The sequence below is a fragment of the Durio zibethinus genome, chromosome 13 (genome assembly GCF_047325235.1).
Source record: "Durio zibethinus cultivar Kanyao isolate XHJ-2024 chromosome 13, ASM4732523v1, whole genome shotgun sequence".
Lineage (NCBI taxonomy): Eukaryota > Viridiplantae > Streptophyta > Magnoliopsida > Malvales > Malvaceae > Durio > Durio zibethinus.
Window position 1 is genome coordinate 2,520,206 of NC_143174.1, and position 22,367 is coordinate 2,542,572.

The window sequence follows — 22,367 nt, forward strand, 5'->3', positions numbered from 1 at the left end:
ATTTATCTGATTATTATCTAGTATTTTTTTATTTTTGATTTTGGAGGGCTAAGATTGAAGCTGAAGAATCCTACCGGGAATGAGAATTCAATCAAGAGAGTCCAATTGGATTCAAAGACTGAATTCCCGTCCAAGGAGGAATTGGGATTGATCAGAAACTCCTGATCAATCCCTATATAAAGCACCTCCTGGAACAGTTCAAGAACACACAGAAAACAGTAAGCAAAGCTACTGATTTGAGAGAAAATGAGGCGTATAGGAAGCTAGGAAAAGTTTAGGAGTGGTCTGGGAGTGAGAAAAAATTTCTAGAAATTTTTGGCGAAAAAATTTTCTGGAAATTTCTGGGAAATTTCCAGATTCCGGCAAAAATTCCGGCGAAGTTTGAATTTTTCGGCGATAGTTCCGGCCAAACTTGAAGTTTTCGGCAACCAGCCCAGTTTCCGGCGAAGAATCCCAGAAACCGGTGATCTTTCGACAACTTCCGGCGAACTTCCGGCGAAATTTTCCAGATTCCGGCGAGAATTTCCAGAATCCGACGAAATCCCACCGGTGTTCTTCAGTCTTTAGAGAGAAGGCAGAGGAAAGAAGGAAGAAGAGAGAGAGAGAGGAGGGGCGGTCTGCCGAAAAACAGAGGGTAGTGCCTTTTATACCCTCCCAAAACGACGTCGTTTTGGCTTTAAGTTAATCAGAGGATCCGCGCGTTTTGCCGAAAACCCGACCCGACCCGGGCGTCGACCCGCTTTCTGACCCGCGCGTGCAGCCCCTCCGAGCCGAGCCGAGCCAAGCCACCAAGTCGCTTCCCCCGAGCCGTTTTCTCTTCCTTGAGCCGAGCCGAGCCGAGCCGCGATCCGAGCCGCTCCAGGTTTTTTTTTTTTTTTTCTTTGAATTTTTTTTTCTCTTTGAATTTTTTTTCTTTGTTTATTTGTTTATTTTATTTTTTATTTATTAGATTAGGTTTATGTAATATTCTTTTTATTTATTTTCTTTAAATAAAAATAAAAAATTTTCAAAAAAAACATTTTTAGGGAAAAGTTGAAAGTATCAATTTTCCTTAGAAATAAATTTCCAAAAAATATTTTTGGGGAAAAGTTGAAAGTATCAATTTTCCTCAGAAATAAATTTCAAAAAAAAATATTTTTAGGGAAAAGTTGAAAGTATCAATTTTCCTTAGAAATAAAATTCCAAAAACTATTTTTGGGGAAAAGTTGAAAGTATCAATTTTCCTTAGAAATAAATTTTAAAAAAAAAAGGGTTTTTGAAGAAAAGTTGAAAGTATCAATTTTCCTTGAAAATCGAAATTTCCAAAAAAAATATTTTTGGAGAAAAGTTGAAAGTATCAATTTTCCTTAGAAATAAATTTTCAAAAAAAGGGGATTTTTTGGGGAAAAGTTGAAAGTATCAATTTTTCCTAAAAAAAAATTCATTCTTTCCTTCTTTTCTATCTTAATTTTGATTTTGTTTTTTTTTTTCTTTAAATAATCCGACGACGGAGCCTCTGCAAGTGAAACAGTAGTTTTTCTTGCATACTCTTGAGGTGAGGGAATTTTCTCAATTTTCTGCTAAAAGTATTAGAGTCAATTGAGAAAATTTCCAATAATTAATTACTTGGTAAAATTTTAAGGCTTTTGGATAACACAAATTTAAGCTAGTACCATCTTTTGATGGGCGTTGTGAGGGTGCTATAACCTTCCTCACACGTAACCGAACTCCCGAACCCTGTTCTGGTTTGTAGACCTGAACCTATTCTTTTAGGGACCCTTAAACTTAGGTGTTCCCTAGAAAGACGAATTGCATAGGTGGCCAATCGCACCTAGATAAAAAAGATTGGTGGCGACTCCCTAAAAGTCAATGTCTAGCGATAAATCCCCGGATCTAGACGTTACGACAAACTGTCACTCACATTCCACACACATAACCGATAAATTTTTTAATGGAAATTCAAACAATTGTACAAACGGAATGATATGGAATGGACAGTGATAGTAAGTTCAGCATATACAGTTTAACTTTCCTTAACAATTCTATCGGATTTCAATGTAAGAGAAACTAGTTGGCAATGACACCTGAATCCTTGAGTTGGATTTCAGTAATTGCTTTGAAATTTTGGAACAGAAATCCGATGCTGAAAGAGGAAACAGCAAGGAAATTTTCCAGCGTAATCACCCAAACTCTTAGTCAAAGCAAATATTACTGCATTCATATTGGCTTAGTCCAAGAACAACCGAAACCATAGATCACCAATTCAGTTGTCGTTGTCAAAAGAAAGCAAAAGTCTTCCAAGTGTTTTCCTTCAACTTTTTGTTTCCTATAGTGGAATTGAATCGGAGCTCCGCTGATTGTAAGCAATGTTATGGATTTGTCTCAAAGTCGATTCTTCATTAGTCCGATCACAATCAAAACTTAAAAGCTACCGATTTGTTAATTCCTTTTAGGGTCTTGTCTCTTTCAGTATAATATATGTTAAGATTTATGATACGTTGTCGGATCAAAAGCCTAAGCTGATGGGTTTTTCCTTTGACCTTTTGTTCCAAGGTCTGCACGCAAATCTTTTTGAGCAAAACATCTGTGGTGATTTTCTTTGTATATTTTCTTATTTATTTGGCTTGGCAGGGTGATGGAGAGATTTTTATCGGGTTATAATTATATTTTGTAATTAAATTTTTAAAAATTTAATTATAAAACAATCCGCCAGGACAATTGAACCTTTATTTTTTTTATTTTTTAATAGACATGGAAAAGGCATCGTGTAGTCCGGATGGCTAAAAATGTGGGGGTTAACTACTAATCGGAAAAAGCGACTAATTTTAATTTTAAAAAGAAAAAATGAAGAAAATTTTATTCCTTTGGAATTTTTGTTTCTTTTTTTTTTATTTGTGTTGCCCAAAAGAAAAGAATTAAAAAAATCAATTATTATAAGAGAAGCAATTAGTTAATTGAAATTTGAATATTATTAAATAATTAATTTAAAATCAATTGATGATAAGTTAAAAAAATTCAACTTGAATATAAAATTATAAAATATTAAAAATTTATTAGATGTGAAATTATTCATTTAAGCAGACTTTTATTGTAAATAAACGAAGATGAAAGAATTTTATTATGAGATATTAAAAATTTATTAAATGTGAGATAATTCATTTTAATATATTCTTATCACGTGTAAGTAAAAATATTAAAAATTTATTAAATATGAAATAATTTACGTTAACAAATATAAGTAATAATTAATCTTAAGATTAATGAAGAAGAATCCCATAAAATCTCAAATATTAAGACACATTAATCAATTGAAAATTTTTTGTTTGGAAAAAGTGAGATTAGAACTCTGATTTTTTTTAATTGAAAAGAAATTATATGCATCTATTAATGTTAATTATGTATTCCAATGCATAATTATTGAAATTTAATCAATAAGATAATAACAAATCAAAATAAAAAAATCAACGATTCAAACATAAAATTAAAAAATAAATGAATTAAATTTTAATTTAATTAGTAAGTACAAATAATTCTGACATTTAATTTCTTTTATCTTCAACTATAATTTCTTTTATACCAAAAAATAAATAATGAAATAAATGCAACTCTAGTGTTTTTGATGTCATTATTAAGTGACAAAAAAGACCAAAAACAATGTGGACATTCTTAGAAGCTTTCTTGTGCTGAGTTTGAAACAACAGAATCAAAGTAGGAGGGAACTTCACCTAAGCCTTGCATTTGTTTATGCTACATCAAGGCCTTTCTGGGTTGAACTCGGAGCATCCTATTACAAAGATATTTGTCTTCAGCGATCTGTTATGGTAGGCCCACTCATTCAAACAGTTTCATATGCAAGAAGGTCCTTTTTTCCACATCCAGTTTTTTATTTATTTTTTCTTTTTCTTTTCCAGCCAAACGATTATAAATACCTGGCTAGATCCTTAGCTTCTCTTTACTTCAGCAGCAATCAACATGGACCTCCTGAAAGAGCTTAAAGCTTTTCTTGTTTCAATTATAGCATTCCTCGGAAGTTTTCCTAAATTAGTCCTAAAACGATCACAGCCAACACCACCTTCTGCTAATGTCCCTGAAACCCTGCAAACAGAATCATCAACCTCTACTATCAGCCTTGAATATTCATCTCAACCACCAATGCAGCTATCATCGCCACCTTCTAGTAATGACTCTGAGACCCTGCAACCACAGTCACCGCCACCGGTACCACCACTATTTTCCACTTTCAACATTGAATTGCGTCAGCCAACTTCTCCTACTAATCAACCTGAATCTTCACAACAACAGTCACAGCCGCCAGCACCAACTCCTTCTGCTGCCTCCAACCAGAAACAACTAGATCCTACACTTGCAGCCCAGCGGCATTTACAATGGAAAAACGCAGTCCTATCATTCTGCTTTTCATTTGCCGTTTCTGTTTCTATCCTATACGCCCAAACCGGTCATCAAGCCAATCAGCCCAATTCTTCCTTCGTTTTGCTTACATTTCTTGTCCTACTTACATTCAATGTTATCTTGGTGGCATTGTTTGTTAGCCCAAGTTGCACCAAAACTTCAGAGATATTAGAGAAAGTTGCCTTCCTGGTAGCTGCAGCTGCATTTTGCTACGCTACAGCAATTCCCTTCCCATTTGAGCTCAAGTGCGCTGTCTTGGCTTTGTTTCTACTCTCTTTGCTCCTTATCACGATCTGTGCGATCTCCATAAGTGTTACTCAAATCCATAATAACTGAGAAAATCGCCTTTCTTTGTTAATTTGATAGCGTTTAGGTTTACATTTAGTACTTGGAAATTGTGTGCGAATTCAATGTAAGAGCAAAGGTGTTGTCCCTTTTTCTGTTCCATTGTCAATGTTTCAGTTGCTACTGATTTGCTAGTGAATAAATTTATGTGAGTGGTTGTTTGCTTCGCCCACAATTCTAAGAATTAGTGAGGTTTTTCCTCTTTACAGCTATTTATTCACCAGATCGATACCCTGCAGAAAATTATAGTTGCTGATCACATTGTTTTATTTGCAAATAACAATCACCAAGGAAAACAGAGTGATTATAGAATTCTTTCATATATTTTCTCGACAAAATTAGTTCATTGACCGAGTTGAGTTTGAAGACATGAATAGGTATTGATGTCTCAAGGTTTAGCAGTAGCTGGCTCTTAGTTCCCTTGAAAGGCAGGAAGTTCTTTACCTGATAAGTAGGTAACTAAAATTCCAGCACGCTTGCCAACGTCCATGAACTTGAAGTTGTTTCCATCGATAGTTTCGGTGATTTCAATCATTCTTCTCTGTTGAGTCTTAAAATCATAAACAAACACCCTCGACAGCAAAGATGAATTGTATTCTATAAGCATGATCTCCCCTCTGTTGCTATTGTTGATAGGAATAGGGCGCCTAAGCATCATGGTGCTGAATGGAAAATCAAAGTCCTCCTTCATCCAAGCCTCATTGTTGTAGTCTTTCAATGTCCAAAGCCTTATCTTGGATTTCATCCTAAAATCATCACAGTCCAGGACTGCCAAATTTTCTCCAACTTGAATCAAATCATGGTGTCCAGAAACTCCCTCTGGAAGACTCATAGCCCTGAATTTTTCATCCTTCAAATCGAATGCTCCTAAAGCTGCTGCCTTGCCATTATCTGTACGCATCCAATGTAAAGTTCCATTAACACACACACTTTGGCTATAGGGTCGAATCCTAAAATGTGGGGCATCGATTTTTCTCCAAGAATTATCGGTACCTAAACCAAATACCTCACAATTGACTTCCGTATGATTGGTATCCATACTCTTACAGGACATGAAGTTACCGACATAGATGTGACAAACATTTAAAACTTTGTAGCACTTAGAGTAAGGTTCAAAGCCTAAGAAATATTCAGGACAATACTTTTTGGAGGAATATTTGTGACATGATCGCAAGCAACTTGGTGTTTGAAGGGGGATGATTTCATGACTAAACAGATTACAAACAAAAACAGTGGAATTTCCATCATAAAAGCAGAAGAGCTGGTTAAGGATTTGGGTCACTGTATGGGGTTGATCTGCAGTGGAGAGGGTGAGACGGTGAAGAGCTGTCAGTTCTTCATCATTGGCAGTGAAGAAATATCTTTCAGAGGAGGAATTATTAGAACAAGAGATCAAAAGAGAGTTGGAAGTCAGTGAACTCCAGGGCTTTGACATGTTACTGAAACTAACCCAATAATCCGCTGGAAGCTTTACAACTAGATCAAAAGCTTTGACGTCTCTTTCTCCCTCCATTGACTCTTTAGGCCTTGAAGACACTATCCTTCCATAGGCAATTATATATACTAAATCATGAATGGAACACGTTTCTTGGACTCCGGGAAATAAGAAGATTTTATAGTATCGTCTCATTCTTAGTTATCATCAGATTTTATAATAACTGTGATCTCATTAATTTGTGAAAGTATCAAGAAAATATCGTAATTCTTGATTTGATTTGATTTAGTTTCTTTTTATGTTCAAATGTTAAATTAACTGGCACTTACAAATTCCAAGCCACTTTATAATAGTTTACCTTTTGAGTTATTTTCAATTCCGATTATTTTGAGTTCATATTACTTTAAGATTTGAGTAATTACAAGTTAAAATCATTTATATTTTAAAAATTTTATAGTCGGTAGTTTCTTTTTATCTTCTAATATGTTTTAATTATAAATATTATTTATTAATTATATAAATCTTACTTTTGAAACAAGAATATATTAAATTATATTTTAAAATGTAGACCTTACTAAGTTAATATCATATTAATTGGATTTTTTCCGTATACCTTTTAAGATTAAAATTTTTAGTAATAATTACAAAAATAAAATTGTTTTCACCATAATAAAACAGTAAATTAAAAATTTAAATTTATATTATTTCATATTTCGATTCAATTCAAGTCAATTGATTAATTCGAGTTTGAAGAACAATAAATGTATATCATTTTGATATTCAAATTATTTAAAAGTGAAATCAAATATCTACTAATTTTGTATTTAAATTATTTTGATTTGGGTCAATTTTGATTTGAGTATTTTACTATATTATCGAGTTATAATCGAATTTGGTCTTAAGATTGTCTTTTTTATGAAAAATTTAAAAGTAAATAGGTCGTTGTTTCGGATTCTCAAGGCTAAAGTCGTATCAGCATTTACCACGTTTATATCTGGGCCTGAGGAATGTTTATTCATTTCTGTTCCGAACTTAGCCCATACCCTTTCAAGAATATCTAGCAAGTAGTAACCAGGCATATTCCATAACATTATTTAATTTGATTTTTTTAGTTAATATATAATATTATAAAATTGTAAATTTTGATCTAAATTTGAATTTATTTTTTCAATTGAATTTTATTAGTTTGATTTAGTTTATTCATTTTAAATTTTAATTTTTCTATATATTATTTTAATATATATATTTAATATAATTAAATAAATTTAAATTTAAAATAATTATTTTATTTTATAAAAATTAAAAAATATATAACTCAATTTAATTTTTTACTTTTTATTTGAAATTTAATCTAAATTTAATATATATTTAATATCAAAATGAACTAAAAAATCAATTCAAATAAGATTGAACATTATAATTTTTAATTTTTACAATTTTTTTCTTACCCTAAACATGGTGGGTTTTTTAGAATTGACATTTTTTAAGTATGACACAATTGCATAAATTATTAACCCTAATTTTTCTTTCCCAACCGCCATTACTATTTCTGCTTGTTCTTTCCCACCGTCAATAGTTCCTTGTACAAGGATCCCCAAATTTTAACTATTTTCAGAACCTTTGTTTTCTCCAACATGCAGCATAATTGTACAAAGGACAATGTCAAAATCATGGCCTAGAAATATCATGCTGCATAAATGCTCAAAAAATACTAGTATGGCCAAAAAAGAAATTATATTTTGTACAAACGCGTTTCCCATTTTTAGTATTATACTTTTAAATTATAGTTGGTAAAAGAAATTAAAAAAATTAATTTCATAATTGATTTACCTAACAACATATGTTATTTTATAATTTAATTATTATAATATTTTTTCCTGCCAAATAGGTTCCATTTTAGGTAGAGTTGAATTGAAGCTTTAGATTAGTGATTAATTGATCATTTATCACTTAAAGTTATCTATGAATCAATAAATTATCATTAAAGCTTAATTTGATATAAAAAAAAGAATAAAATGTTAATTTAAAAAATAAATTTTATATTAATAAATCAATTAAATTAAATCTCATATTCATTCTCCATTTTAATTTAATAAAAATAAAATTTTAAATAATTTCTCTAATTCACAGTAAAATCAAGTTGCCCTACCTAAAACGCTGACGAAAAGTAGATGCTGATCGCTGGTGCCAAACATTGTTTAATACTAATTCTCTCATTTATTTGGTTGAGTGCCAGCTCATCTTTACTCAAAACATCGTCAACAAACCCTAAGTTCTTTTTTATAAATAATGAACCATCTAAGTGTAATTAGGCCTTTCTAAATAAGTACATAAAAAAATTCCAGCTCAGAATTTTGACTCTAGGCAGCAGTCTTTCCGCATTTTGTCGGTTCAATTAAAAACGATCACTTCAAAAAAGCAAAGATTAAAATGACAATCTAACCAAATTGTAGGAAGCTACATTCGGTCATTTTTATGTTACTATTATAGTCAACATTTATTCTTCCACGCGATGAAATACGCGTGAGTTGTTTCTCCCCTTGTCGGTGATTTTAGCTGGCTTCAAAACCCTCGTGATTCTCGTGTAAAACGATTGACACGAACAAAATACTAGAGTAGAGATGAGACAATTAGGACAACTGTTTTTCATATTATTTTCCACGTAGGATAATGTTTCTTGGATTATTATCTTTTATATTAAAATATATATTTTAGAAAACATATTTTATATGATTATCACATATTTATTCAATAACAAATAATAAGTTAATCCAAATTATTTAAATGAATAAATATTTAGTATTTGTTAAAAATGTGATTTTAACTTTTTACATAAAAATCATAATTTAAAATAAAAAATTTAATATTAAGGTTTAAAATTCAAGTTTAATAAACTCTAAATGTAATATGCGAATTATTTTTTATTTAAAATAATAATTAAATATGTTAAAAAAAATATAGATGCAATAAGAATGTAAATTGATCACTTCTAAAATTTTTGAACTTCATGTTCTTGTATAGGATAATAAAATAATAATTAAATGATTTATTATTTTTTCTTAACTTGAGAAAACTACCCTATGCCCACTTCCTTTTTTTTCTTTTTACTTCATTTATTGGATGCTCTAGTTTTCTCTTTTCTTTTCTTAGCTTAGAGACCATGTGCTGCCAATAACTTATATTTCAATTGGCATTTTTAAGTATATTTAATAATTCATGTTATCATATCGTATAAAATATTATATTCGTATTATATTTTATATAAAAATTACATGTTATAATTCATGTTAATACGAAAATGTAAAATATAATTTTTTATTTTATTAAACTTAATTATATATTTTTTAAAATTTTAAATCATATTATTTTCGTGTTTTATTCATATGATTTTTGTATTGTGTTATCTTATTATTTTCTAAGTTGTAAATTCTATTTCAAAGTTTTGAATAGAATTTGAAATGTTAGAAAATAAAGGATTAATGATGTTGTATTGCTCAACCAATTATCTAAAAGTTAGATAATTACAGTCAAAATTTTAAAATTTATTAATTTTAAAATAATATTTTTTTTAATCATATTTTCAACAAATACATCAGAGACTTGTTGTGAACTTATTCAAAGTTTGAGCAAATTATCGAGTAAAGTTAAATTTTTTGTCTTCCATATTTTCAATTTTTAATTTTAAATACCTTATACTTTTAATGAATTATGTTAAATGGTATTATTACATATCTATCAAGTCTTGAATTCCTTATTATCTAATATTTAAATGGGATTTTTCTATTTATTTTCAACAATAAAGAGTACTCAATTTTTACTATCACTTCAAATAATTGTTTCCAACTAAATAAAAATAGACAATATTTTTAGCCAAAAATATATTAATTCACCCCATTCCTTCACATTTTCTTAAATTATGTTCCACTTAAATAAAATTTTTTAATTTTCAGCTTATTTTAAATTTTACTTAATTAATTATGACAATTTTAGTATTTTTGTTAAATTTATCTATAATGACCTCTTTTTATGAAATTACTGTATTCTTATTTAGTTTTATTAATAATTATATATTAAATATAAAATTATATATTATGCAATTAATTGAATTAATTAATAAAATACATATTAATCAACATTTTCATTAATATGTAAATTCTATCTCATTTGTCATACATACTAGATTACCTTAAGTTTATCGCTTTTAATGTTAATGTAAAATTATAATTTAAAAAATAAAATAATTTAATGTAAACTTTAAAATTTCATTTATAAAATAAATCCAATTAATTGAAATTAGATAAAAATTAGTTTATTGCTTTTAATGGTAATGTAAAATGAGAACTACGAAGATAAAACAATTTAATAGAAATTTAATTTTTTTATTGATCAAGTAAATTAATTTAATAATATTTTTAATGAAATTAAAATTCTTATGTATAAATTTGATAAATCTTATTAATATTAATGATAAAAATATTTAAAATAATAAAATTTCATATATATATGTATATTTGTAAATCATAAACATATTGGGTAGAAATAGAAATAAAAAGAAAAGACTACAAAAGCAATTTTCATTTATTTTGGTACATCAAATTATTATTTTTTTTTTTACACAAACCGAAGTTAATTGATTTTATTAAAAAGCTTCAAATCGTTTTCTAGTTTTTCAAAAAATTAAAAAGTTAAGATTTCCAAAATTTAAAATTCCTACTAATTAACTGATGTAATGAATATATATAATATTTAGTTTTAAAATAGGGAGATAGAAAAAAATTGCATTTTTCTAAAGGTAAACAAGACATTAATTTTGTAATTTGATTAACTTTCATGAAATTTCTTATTTCGAAAATAACCCAAAAATTCGCAAAATTTTATTTTAATATTAAAAATTTTTCTAATGCATTATTTTATAGATAAAGTTTACCAAATGTGAAATAATATCTGTCCACGTGTCCCTCTACTAAGTCGAGTACAACCAGTGATTACACTCGCGAGTACGCTTTAATCCTGGCCCTCATCTATTGTAGCTCTGTAAAAGGGGCACATATTCTCTCTCTCCCTGTCGTTTCCCTCCTTTCCACACATCTCGCCTCTTCCGCGTCCTTTGTCTCTATCGCTCTAGCGCTGCTAGTTCTTCCTTGTCATTTCTGGCGTTGGAAGATAAAAAAAAAAAAAAAAAAGGTGTCGTTTCAAATGGCAACGAGAATGGATCTGGACGGGAAGCCAATCAAGCCGATGACAATATGCATGATTGGAGCCGGAGGCTTCATTGGCTCTCACCTTTGCGAGAAACTGATGGCGGAGACGCCGCACAAGGTGCTTGCCTTGGACGTTTATAATGACAAGATCAGGCACCTCCTCGAGCCTGACTCTCTCCCTTGGGCTGGCCGTATCCAGTTCCACCGACTTAACATCAAGCACGATTCTAGGCTGGAAGGCCTCATCAAGATGGCAGATCTCGTAATTTCTTGCATTTCTTGCTCTCTCTTTTTCTACCATTTCTATTTCTTTCTTTTCCTGAAAACGTTTGCAGGAGATCACCGATCTTTTGATTTTTCGCTTTATTTCTCTCTAAATGCTTTAATTTTTTTTTGTTCCTTTAGTGTTTTCTTTGGTTTTAATATGTTAGATCTGGTTCAATTCTGTATTTTTCTATGTGATTTTAAAGTTTTTCTTCTTAATCTAATTTACTCACATTGTTGTTTAGAAGTAAGTTTTTCTGATTTGTTTGATGTTTTGTTGACTTTTAAAAAAGTTTTTATTGGATTTATGGCGATTGATTTGGTTTTTATTGTTTTTGCGACAATGTAGACGATTAATCTCGCGGCGATCTGTACTCCGGCAGATTACAATACGCGGCCACTCGACACGATTTACAGCAATTTTATTGATGCACTTCCCGTGGTAAGCATTTCTTTTATAACGGTTTTATTTTTGCGTCACATTTTCTTGTTTCTGTTTTTGTTGATTGATATTGATGTGATCATGTGAGTAGAGATTTGATTGTTACTGAGCTTTTCGATATCAAAGTTGAAATTGATGTTGTAGTTTTTCTGATGTGGATTTGCTGTTTGATAGGTGAAGTACTGTTCTGAGAACAACAAACGTCTCATTCACTTCTCTACTTGTGAAGTTTATGGCAAAACCGTTGGAAGCTTTCTTCCTAAAGATTCTCCTCTCCGTCAGGTGACCTTTCGCTATCTCTCCTTTAATAACTTAACTGATTATCTTTTCAAAAAAGAAGTTATGTCTATGCTTTCACTTTTAACACGGTAACATGTATGGTTTAGTAAAGATCTGTTGGTTATATTGAGGATTTATGGTTTTTTTTTTTATATATTTTTAATATTTAAGACAAGGGATTTTTAAAGTTGGTATTCAGTTGAAATGGTAAGAAATATGGTTTAAATGAATAAGTCTTGATAATAGGGTGGTGGTTAGTTGATTTGTATATTCTTCTTACTACATTTCTTTGGATTTTTACAATTTTCTGGGATTTGTCTTCTTCTGGTCAGCAAAAATTGGTCAAACCCCCTCCAAAAAAAATGGAAGGTTCAGGGGCCAGTTTTTATGTGGTTGTTTGATTCAATGTAAGGTCAAAATGTGCCATAGGTCCCTGTAATTTTCAATTTTTAAGAATTTAGTCTCCCTAGTATTATTTAAAGGAATTTAGTTCTTGTAGTATTATTTTTTAAGAATTTCAGTTCAAAATCGTTAACAATGCATAGTGACTAAATTCCTTAAAAAATAATACTATAGGGATTAAATTTCTTAAAAATAATATTACAAGGACTAAATTCCTTTAAATATTACTAAAGCGACTAAATTTCTTAAAAATAATATTACAAGGATAAAATTCCTTTAAATAATACTATGGGGACTAAATTCCTAAAAATCGAAAAGTACAAGGACCTATGGCACATTTTAACCTTCAATGTAATAACAATTTGCTGTGGTAGTTGAATGGGTTATCAAGTCTTATTTAGTCTATCATAGTTGTTTCTATGAGTGGTTTATAACAAGTTATGCCATTTTTGTCAACTGGATCTCACTTGTTTTAAGAGTCTTTGAGTTATTGTTATTCCTAGAATGCCCTGCTGGTGAACCTGTTAATTGATGAATAAGAGGTTAGAACAGCCTCAAGACTTGCAAGATACAATTCCTGTACTGATTGTTGATATGCTCTTTTCTGGTTCTTAAATTTTGTTTAATATAATTTGTTTTCTCTTCTTTGTTAGCCATGTTTACCATACAACATTTGACTGTAGGAAGCTATCTTGTTTTGGTTTTATTACTTGTACAAATTTAGACGCCTTTGGAAAAGCTTTTTTGTTTATTCATTTGCTTCATGAGGCAGAAAGGTTAAAACTAGGTCCTTTTTAATGGAATTTTGTTTATTAAGCAAGCTGTTTCCCTTTTGCACATAATCATTGCGTCTCTAAATTCATGCTGATGCTGAAATTGATTTGATATGCTTCATGTTTTTTTTCTTCTTTAAACTTCTGAGTTTCCTTGTTTTATTGTTCCTTTTTCACTCTTGTATTTTGTGGTAATGTTAACATGTTTATTGTTTACCAATTTTAGAATCTTTGCACATTCTGTGATTTGTGTGATAGGATCCTGCCTACTATGTTCTCAAGGAAGATACCTCGCCCTGCATTTTTGGTTCAATTGAGAAGCAGAGGTGGTCATATGCGTGTGCTAAGCAATTGATTGAGAGGCTCATTTATGGTTAGCATCTTGCCAATTGATCTGGCCCCTATTGAGATGCTTCAAGCTTAATTTGCTGACTTCTTTTATTATCCATTGCAGCTGAGGGGGCAGAGAATGGCCTTGAGTTCACCATTGTGAGGCCTTTCAACTGGATTGGACCTAGGATGGATTTCATCCCTGGCATTGATGGTCCAAGTGAGGGAGTTCCAAGAGTTCTGGCATGCTTTAGTAATGTTAGTTGAACGTTTTTCACAGTTCTAGAGAATGGCCTAGAAGCCATCTATAATTTCTCTTTTTGATCTTTTTATAGTTTTAAGGCTTAGTTTGTAGTTTTTGTACAGTTTTAGTTCTAATGATATTTTTTCCTTTTTTCTGTTCAGAATCTCTTACGCCATGAGCCACTTAAGCTTGTGGATGGTGGCCAATCTCAAAGAACTTTTGTTTACATAAAGGATGCTATTGAAGCTGTTCTCTTGATGATGGTGCGTATTAACACTCCTCTCTCCCTGTTCTTTACCTTACCTCACCCTCCCTCCTCCTTCATCCCCAAATCAGGCAGTCCAATCAAAGTAACTAAACTAGCAGTGTCTTTTGTACAGGAAAACCCAGACAGGGCGAATGGTCAGATTTTCAATGTGGGCAACCCAAACAATGAAGTCACAGTTAGGCAACTTGCTGAAATGATGACTGAGGTGAAGTACATGATTGATGATATATAGTTTCTATTATTCATATAATTTTTTTGTGTTGTTTATGGTGAGATGTTGATCATATGTAATTTATAACTATAAATCGTTGGACTCTTCAGGTCTATACCAAGGTTAGCGGAGAACCTGCACTGCAGGTGCCAACAATTGACGTCAGCTCTAAGGAATTTTACGGCGAGGGATATGATGATAGTGACAAGAGAATTCCAGACATGACTATAATAAATCGACAACTTGGTATCGACTTTGCATCCTTGGTTTTCTCATGATCTTTAGTTTTTCTCCATACGAGAATTTGAGTTATCTGATTATGGTTTAATACTGCATTAGGTTGGAACCCCAAGACATCCCTTTGGGACTTGCTCGAATCGACCCTTACCTACCAACACAGGACTTATGCCGAGGCTGTTAAGAAGTCCATGGTAAAACCTGTTGCATCTTAAAGAGACAAGATGTTTAGACCATGCCTAAGAAAAGGACTCACATAAAATCTGCTTGTTCACAAATGTTTCAATTCTTTCTTTTTAAGCGAGTCTTAAATATATCTTAATTGTTGATTTTCCTTAATAAGCTATTTTTTTTGTCTTCCCTGTGTCACTATAGTAGATATCTCACCGTAGCACAGGCAGCTATGTTCTCGGTATGGTATTATGTGGAGACATTAGATTTTTCCACAAGGGGACAGTATTATGTTAATATCCTAAATTATTCCAATAGAGCTATGGGCTACAGCGGGTTGGGGGTACGAGGAAATGAAAGCTTTTATCTTTTCTTTGGTGGTTTGCTTGCTATTCCTGCACTTTCTCTCTTCTGGGTTGTGTTGTATTTATTAATTTGTTTGACCCTCTTATAAGTTATTGTTTTATAAATTTCATGCAAGTTGAAGTGCAGCTAAATTATAAGATTAATCAAGCAAGTGATAAAAACTGGTTATTTACTATGTTAAATGTTTTTGATGCTTGAAAGCAGTTTTTGTTGTCATTTGACTAGGCCCCAGTTAGTTAAGGAGTCCTATAGTGACTGGGCGTTTAACAGTTCCTGATATAAAATGTTGCTAGTATGGTTGAAGTTCATGAAATTTTGAAGTTTGGAGCAACTCTTTTTTTTTTTTTTTTGTTTCTTCAATTTGAAGATGAATTCTCATGGGGTAGCTGATAGATGCTCTACATTTCAATAATTGACTTCTATTTTGAATTAGTGACCAACTTACCAAGTAAGCCAATTAAATTGTCGGCCTAAGATCCCAGAGGCTTAACCTCGAATTTCTAATTCGAGTGTATGTCTTAATTCTCTTCGCAAAAAAGGGGAACCGAACCGTAAGACTTTCTATTTCTGGACGTTGGTATATACAAGGCAAGTAATTATTCGTCAGGGATTTGGATCAGATCAAGGACGACTAGGTACTAAATAGGGAGTCGTTTACGTTTAGGTGAGTTGGAAAATTTTCGGCAGTCCTCCTTGGGCTTGGCTTGGTAGCTACTCAACATATGCATTAAAAAATGAATTTCTAATTTTGTACTATTTCTCGTGCTTTTTCTTTTGATTGATGGAATTACATTTGTTCTAGGTATCACCTCATTTTTAATAGATACGTAGCATTTCTTTTTGTATTTGTGATTGTGAGAATTTTAATATGGCATTTTACTAACAAATCACAATATGGTTGGCGATCACGTGAGTTTTTATGATATACTCTTTATTCACAAAGAAAAGGTTGGGTTGGAAATTCGAATATAAATGTTCGAATAGTCACAGCAAATTAAAGGCCCATGTGCAATTGGAATAGGAACAATCTCGATTGCTCATGTGGTCTTTAAGGGAATAGTCCAGAATTTCCCAAGTCCCAAGAAGCCTTGTGCTCCAATTAACGTCACCAAGAAAAGAGAAAAAAACAATTGGTTCGTCTGATGAGTTGTTCGTTTAATTTTCTCCTTTCTCACACTCGTTTAGCCAAATTCTCGAGCTTTTAGGAAAAAGATATCTTCAAATTGCATGGTCAGCCATTCATGAAAAAAATTCATTTGTTAAAAAAAAAAAAAACTCTAATCATAACCCGTCCGACAAATCTCCATTTATAGATAATAAAAAGAAGAAAAAAGTAGCCAATTGAAGCTAAAGTGTGATTTTTTGGTTTACGTTGCTTGAAATTGACTGACAACACTTACATTACATATATTCACGTTTTCTTCAGGGACCCTACTGAATCATGAAAAATGTCCCTCTTGCATGTGGATGTGGTCATTGAAGAATTCACCTATTCTTTTAAGATTTAAAGAAAAAAAAAAAAGAAACCATTTTCGGTCTAATCCAGTTTATACAATCCAAACAATAGGTTCGAGCAGTGATGTGAAAATAATTTAAGGGAAAGAAAATTGTTTAAGGAAATGACGATGTTGGTGTGCTTATAGGGCATAAGTTAGCCATGCCAAGCCTTCAACATGAAAATTGAAAACCATCAAAACCACCAAATTAAATCTAGAAGTGCTACTTCAAAATAATAAAACCCGTAGGGTATCTGCAGTCACTTGGCCGAGTGGTTGGGGCGTTTGCCTGCTAAGTACATGGGTTTCACCTGGCGATCAACCAAATCCATCCTGAGGGATTTAAATTTGATTCAACCTCGTAAGATTATTTTTATTTTTTTATAAATTTATAATTTTGGTCAGATCGAGTAATTATAATAAAAAATTAAAATCAATCAAAATCAAAATTTAAACAAATTCATTTTTATCTGATTCGATATATATATATATAAAATATTTTTTAATTAATTATTTAATTTTATATATACATTAAAAATAATATTTTATATTAAAAAATATTTTATTTTTTAAAATATTAATATTTTATTAACTTCAAATTAAATCAAATTATTTCTGTTTTTATATAATAACAAATCAAATCAAATTTAAATATAAAAATAAAAAAATCAAATCAAATCAAATTTATTTCAAATATTACAAATATGAAATCGGACCAAATGTAAAACAATAAAAATCCGCGACTCTGATCCGTTGTCACCCCCTGCGAGAGTTCGGACCTCTCACGCGATGTTTGCCCTTTTTATTATCCCTGGTCAACATCAGACTAATGTGTTGACTTTTGACAACAGAAACCTTCCAACATAATCACAGTTTGCCACGTCAGTTCCTCTTCTCACCCGCGTAGCACCTGATTGAAACTCACTCACTCCCCCCTCTTGGAAAGCCCAGTGTCACTTCAAAGTTCAAAACAAACAAAATTCCATACCTTTTAATTTTTCCTTGATTTTCTTTCGCTTGCAATTTTAGCTTCGCCGCCTTCTGTTGAAACCTCTGTCCTCGTTCACCGTGGCAAAAATGTCAATTTCAACACCGTCAAGCTTCAAACTCAACTTTTTCCAACGGCGGAGACAACGATTCAACGACGATCAAGGTATCGGAACCAGAACTTTCGCTTGTTTCAAAGAGATTAGCAATATCGAATCTCGCTTGCAATTAACTTCATCAGGATCAGTTTACTTGCACCGTTAAAGTTCACAAACCGCGCTTTTACGGTTCACTGCGTTAAGCCTGATACTGCGGGTAACACAGTAGTTCATTGGAAAGGGAAAATGATGAATTTGATGGTGAATCTAGGGTTTTAGAGATTGGAAATGGTGACCGAAAGAAGATTGACGGCGGCAACGGCGGAGATAATGGAGGCGGTGGTTAATTTGGTGGCGGGGGTGGTGGTGAAGGTGACGATGAAGAGGAGAGAGAGTTTGGGCCGATATTGAAGTTTGAGGAGGTGATAAAAGAAGCGGAAGCTAGAGGAGTGAAGCTGCCTTCGGATATGATGGAGGCTGCGAAAAGTAACGGAATCCGGAAAATTTTCCTTCTTCGTTACTTGGATTTGCAGGTTGGATTTAAAAAGCTTAAACTTTTTCTTTTTGATCGTTGTTTTTGTTTGATTGATGAGAAATTGGAGGAAAAGTGAGCAGAAAGAAATATGCGAATCTTTGTCTTTTAGGAATATAGATAAACCGACTAGGTCAAATAGTTGACCAAGAGGCTTTATTCTTTTATTGGATATACATAATTGCTTATACAAAAGCAACTAAATAGAGGAATTCACTTTATTTGATATTGAGTAATAATAGAATTACTTATCATAGTGTTTATTCAGGAATAACAATATTCTTAGGGGCAAAATAAAGCTTTAGATTTTGGACTAGTTAAATTGAATACTAATACAAATTAAAGGCTGAAAAGTGGCTAGAACGTGTTGATTCTAATTCTAGTTAGTTTATTGCTTTTCCTCTGTTTTATGCCTGCAGTGCAGTTATTATTATTATTTTGTATCATCAATGTTTATGAGTTGGATCTTTTATGCTCATTTTTTACCTTTTTTATTGGCAGGGATCAGTTTGGCCACTTCGCTTTTTAATGAAATACTGCTCTATGCTCCGGAACTGAATGCTAGTGGATCCTTCATTTCTTTTCAAAGTTGGAACAGAGTTTGTTGAGGGTAATATTAATATATTCACAGGATTAGATAAATGATAATGTTTTCTCAAAGTTTACATATGAACCCAAGTTATAGCACTGCAGATGTACTGACCATTAACATTAGCCATATTCCTTGGTGGGTGTTCCTCATTGTGCTGTGATTACCCTGATAAGCCCAACTGTAGTGTACTGAGATGTAGTTGTGATTCTCTGTTGATTGCAGTTTGTGCTGAGTGTTTCCGGGTTTTTAAGTTTTCCACTTTTGATTTCTTCTTTTCTTTGTTTGATTTGCCGTGATGCAGAATAGTAATTGATTCTAGCTGTGCAACATTTGTGGAAATGAAGAAAAGGGGGAAGGACTTTTGGTCAGAGTTTGAGTTGTACCTTGCTGGTCTTTTGCTAGGTGTAGTGGTTGATATTTTGATAGTGGTTGACCCTCTGCATCCAGAGATTTATTTGGGCGCTTACAATATGCTTGTTCTGCTCTTTCTAGCAGGTAATCATCACATATCAACAGTTTATGTCCTATGAACTTCCAAACTCTTATTTTGATGGTTCATTTTAAGTATCATTTTGAGTTTGTTCCTTGGTAGATGTTCTCGCTGATTGATAATAGAGTAGATTTCATGTGTGAGATATTTGTTGTTTAGATAAAAAAATAAAATTTCATTTTGCTCTTTTCTTGTTTTATTTGATTTTCTTTCCTCCTATATAGTTCCAACTTTATCTTTATGTTTTACACAATACTAGCTGTAAATGGTCACAAAAATTTAACTTACAGTAAACAATTCTGCTCTCGCATTGTTTTTGTAGCTGAAAGACCAGGATGTAAATTCTCAGTGAAACAATGAATTGCGACATATTTTTACAAGGTATGCATTGCTGAGTAATCAATGACTCTTAGATGGAATGCCAAGTCCGGGAGGTGGTATTGCTTCATGCTCTGATTACATTACGATGTTGGATTTAGTTTCACCCACAGAGAATTTGTTTTAGAGGATCTATTTCTTGTGCCATTAAAGCTCTTTGTATTTCCTCATCTGGTTCTACTAGCACTGTGTTCTGCTGTTACCATTGCATCCCTCATTTTTCCTCATCCAAAAAAAAAAAAAAAGAGCAAGGAGTATCTTTTATGTTGTTAGTTTATTTGTTGGCTTTTTCTGGATCCAGCGTGTATTGTATGGCTCAGTAGGGTTTGGCTGTGGTCTTGTTGGCGTAGGCATTGCAAATCTGATCATGACTGCCAAAAGGTACAATGTTCTCTCAATACCATTTATACGTCAAAACTTTCTTTGTGGTTTTCCTGCCAAAAGTTCAACCTAAGTTGCTAGCCTCTAATAATTTGGGAGAAGAATTCAGTATGTAAGTGATCTAATTTGCTTTTCCACTTCCTAGTTCTAGTGAACTTTGAGTAATTACCCTTTTACGGATGGCATATTTCTATCTATTGATCTGTCCATCAATCAGCTTAGAATGGTTTAGGATGTCTAATGGAAAAAATTACCTAATTTGTTCTCGCATCCTAGCTAATTATGTGTTAGAATCAATTTGGGGACATCATATCATCTGCCTTCCATGGATGGAATAATTACTTGATCTGTCTCGCAGAAGGAGAGTGACACAATTGCAATGCAAAATTTCACGCTATTCAATGATGAAACATTTTTTTTTTCTATGGTTTCTTTCAGCTTTTTTTGTTTCTTTTTAATTGCACAAACTTCTTAACAATGAAACTGTTTAGATGCTCTATCTCTAAGTTTAATATTATTGACTGTTTTTATCATTTCTCTTTGAGGTATTTGCTTACATGTATAATCTTCTAAATGATCAGGAGCATAACAAAATCTGATGAGGACATTCCCGTGCCACGACTTGTACAAAGAGCTGCTTTTTGGGGTATGTCTAAACCTATTTAGACTCCAACTTTTAGCTTCAATCTCATACTACTTAGCTGCCATTTGGATTTGACCACACCTTCAGTACTGTGCGATTAAGCTTACCGCACCTTCAGTTGAATCTGAATGCCAACTCCAGTGAGGTTAAGTCAGCATAAATTTTTCATTAAAATTTTTTTTCAGTCATAGCTACAACAACTTTTTTCAATAGCAGCTACAGTAACTTTTATTACTATTTTCAATCTCACCACTGCCATTCTCACCGCTCATCCAAAAGGAGCCTTAATAATATATTCATCCTGAAGACTGTTTAAACTAGATTCATGTGGCCACTCATAAAAAATGTTGTAGCGGAAGTAGTTGGAGCCTTGGAGGAATCAGTGGATGATGGCAGTTGCAATGCCTTGAATGCTACTTAAATTATTAACTGACTTTTTTTATATAATTAACTGAAAATTATTCATTTATTCATGTGTAGTTTTAAAATTCATCCTGCTTAATTGCTTTGCCATCTTAATCAGGTGTTTTCCTCGTGGTATCTTCCAACGCTCGTTATCAAATTATTAATGGACTAGAGCGTCTGGTGGAAGCATTACCCGTTGCCAAGCAGGTTCCACCAGTTGCATTGGCTTTCACTCGAGGTGTGAGGTTTGCCAACAATATTTATGGTGGCGTGCAATTTGTAGATTGGGCCAAGTGGAGTGGGGTACAATAGGAGCAACATCCATTCTCTGCCATAGCTGTTCTTGAAATGGAAGAGCCACCAGGCTGGTCTCAACAATCAAAATAACCCCCCGAAGATGGAACAAAAGGTTGGTTTTTTCCCCTTGGCTTTCGATCATGACAAGCCAATTACATGGATGGTCAAAGTATAAACGAGGATTCCATGTTTTTGGGTCAACATTGCTGTTCATGCTGAAAGATGGGTTTTTTTTTTTTTTTTTTCCTTCCTTGGATATTCTGAGGCAAGCATTACATAATGGTTTGAAATGCACTATGAGGATTGAGGACAATTTGTTCCTTTTCTTCGTTCCACTTGATTTAACTGGTTGAATTCAACTTTATGCGAATATCCAATTCCCCACCTTCACAAAAAAGAAAAAAATATCGTCTCTTAATTTTAGGAATAAAAAGAATATATCGTTGTTACATTATAAAAGATATTAATTTTTCCGAAATTTATCGAAAATTTAAGTTTTAGTGTGGAAGAAAAAACATTTTAATTGAGCTGTAAACTTTTTTCTAAAGGTTAAAATTAATCTTTTATTAAGGCTTTTATGATTAGGATGGACACTCTTGACTGGTTCTTATTATTATGCTCAGTTGTGCTGATGGAATAAGCATCCAATGATCATCTTTTCATTTAGCCAACAAAAAAAATCTCCAACTGCCTATTTATATCAACTTCTTA

At 32.1% G+C, this 22,367-nt stretch overlaps 3 protein-coding genes across 5 annotated transcripts; 2 read left to right on the forward strand and 1 right to left on the reverse strand.

The window, feature by feature from the left end:
- Window positions 1-5,141: 5,141 nt before the first annotated feature.
- On the reverse strand, window positions 5,142-6,279 carry LOC111302677 (F-box/kelch-repeat protein At4g19930-like). Its single transcript, XM_022898472.2, has one exon. It carries the CDS (start codon window positions 6,245-6,247, stop codon window positions 5,147-5,149), a length of 1,101 nt encoding a protein of 366 aa, XP_022754207.2. The 5' UTR covers window positions 6,248-6,279; the 3' UTR covers window positions 5,142-5,146.
- A 4,954-nt stretch (window positions 6,280-11,233) lies between these two features.
- LOC111303766 (UDP-D-apiose/UDP-D-xylose synthase 2) lies at window positions 11,234-15,482 on the forward strand. The gene is made up of 9 exons (XM_022900197.2): window positions 11,234-11,632; window positions 11,984-12,076; window positions 12,251-12,358; window positions 13,789-13,903; window positions 13,985-14,118; window positions 14,266-14,367; window positions 14,485-14,577; window positions 14,694-14,829; window positions 14,923-15,482. Exons 1-9 carry the CDS (start codon window positions 11,366-11,368, stop codon window positions 15,033-15,035), a joined length of 1,161 nt encoding a protein of 386 aa, XP_022755932.1. The 5' UTR covers window positions 11,234-11,365; the 3' UTR covers window positions 15,036-15,482.
- A 1,960-nt stretch (window positions 15,483-17,442) lies between these two features.
- LOC111303767 (protein RETICULATA-RELATED 1, chloroplastic-like) lies at window positions 17,443-22,020 on the forward strand. Of its 3 annotated transcripts, XM_089742661.1 has the most exons (7): window positions 17,443-18,471; window positions 18,972-19,080; window positions 19,364-19,557; window positions 19,875-19,933; window positions 20,232-20,311; window positions 20,893-20,957; window positions 21,478-22,020. In XM_089742661.1, the coding sequence occupies exons 5-7, from the start codon at window positions 20,298-20,300 to the stop codon at window positions 21,669-21,671; spliced, it is 273 nt and encodes a 90-aa protein (XP_089598787.1). In that variant the 5' UTR covers window positions 17,443-18,471; window positions 18,972-19,080; window positions 19,364-19,557; window positions 19,875-19,933; window positions 20,232-20,297; the 3' UTR covers window positions 21,672-22,020. The 3 variants fall into 3 exon arrangements, with proteins under 3 accessions (XP_089598787.1, XP_089598788.1, XP_089598786.1); XM_089742662.1 differs by lacking the exon at window positions 19,875-19,933; XM_089742660.1 differs by having other exon boundaries at window positions 19,364-20,311.
- The last annotated feature ends 347 nt before the right edge of the window (window positions 22,021-22,367 follow it).

Excerpts from the sequence above, each read along its gene's own strand:
- LOC111303766 (XM_022900197.2), top strand. The coding sequence starts at position 11,366 with ATGGCAACGAGAATGGATCTGGACGGGAAGCCAATCAAGCCGATGACA. Across the intron at positions 14,119-14,265 it reads TTCTGGCATGCTTTAGTAAT|AATCTCTTACGCCATGAGCC; the intron begins GTTAGTTGAACG and ends TTTTCTGTTCAG. Across the intron at positions 14,368-14,484 it reads AAGCTGTTCTCTTGATGATG|GAAAACCCAGACAGGGCGAA; the intron begins GTGCGTATTAAC and ends TCTTTTGTACAG.
- LOC111302677 (XM_022898472.2), bottom strand. The coding sequence starts at position 6,247 with ATGGAGGGAGAAAGAGACGTCAAAGCTTTTGATCTAGTTGTAAAGCTT.
- LOC111303767 (XM_089742660.1), top strand. Across the intron at positions 20,958-21,477 it reads ACAAAGAGCTGCTTTTTGGG|GTGTTTTCCTCGTGGTATCT; the intron begins GTATGTCTAAAC and ends CATCTTAATCAG.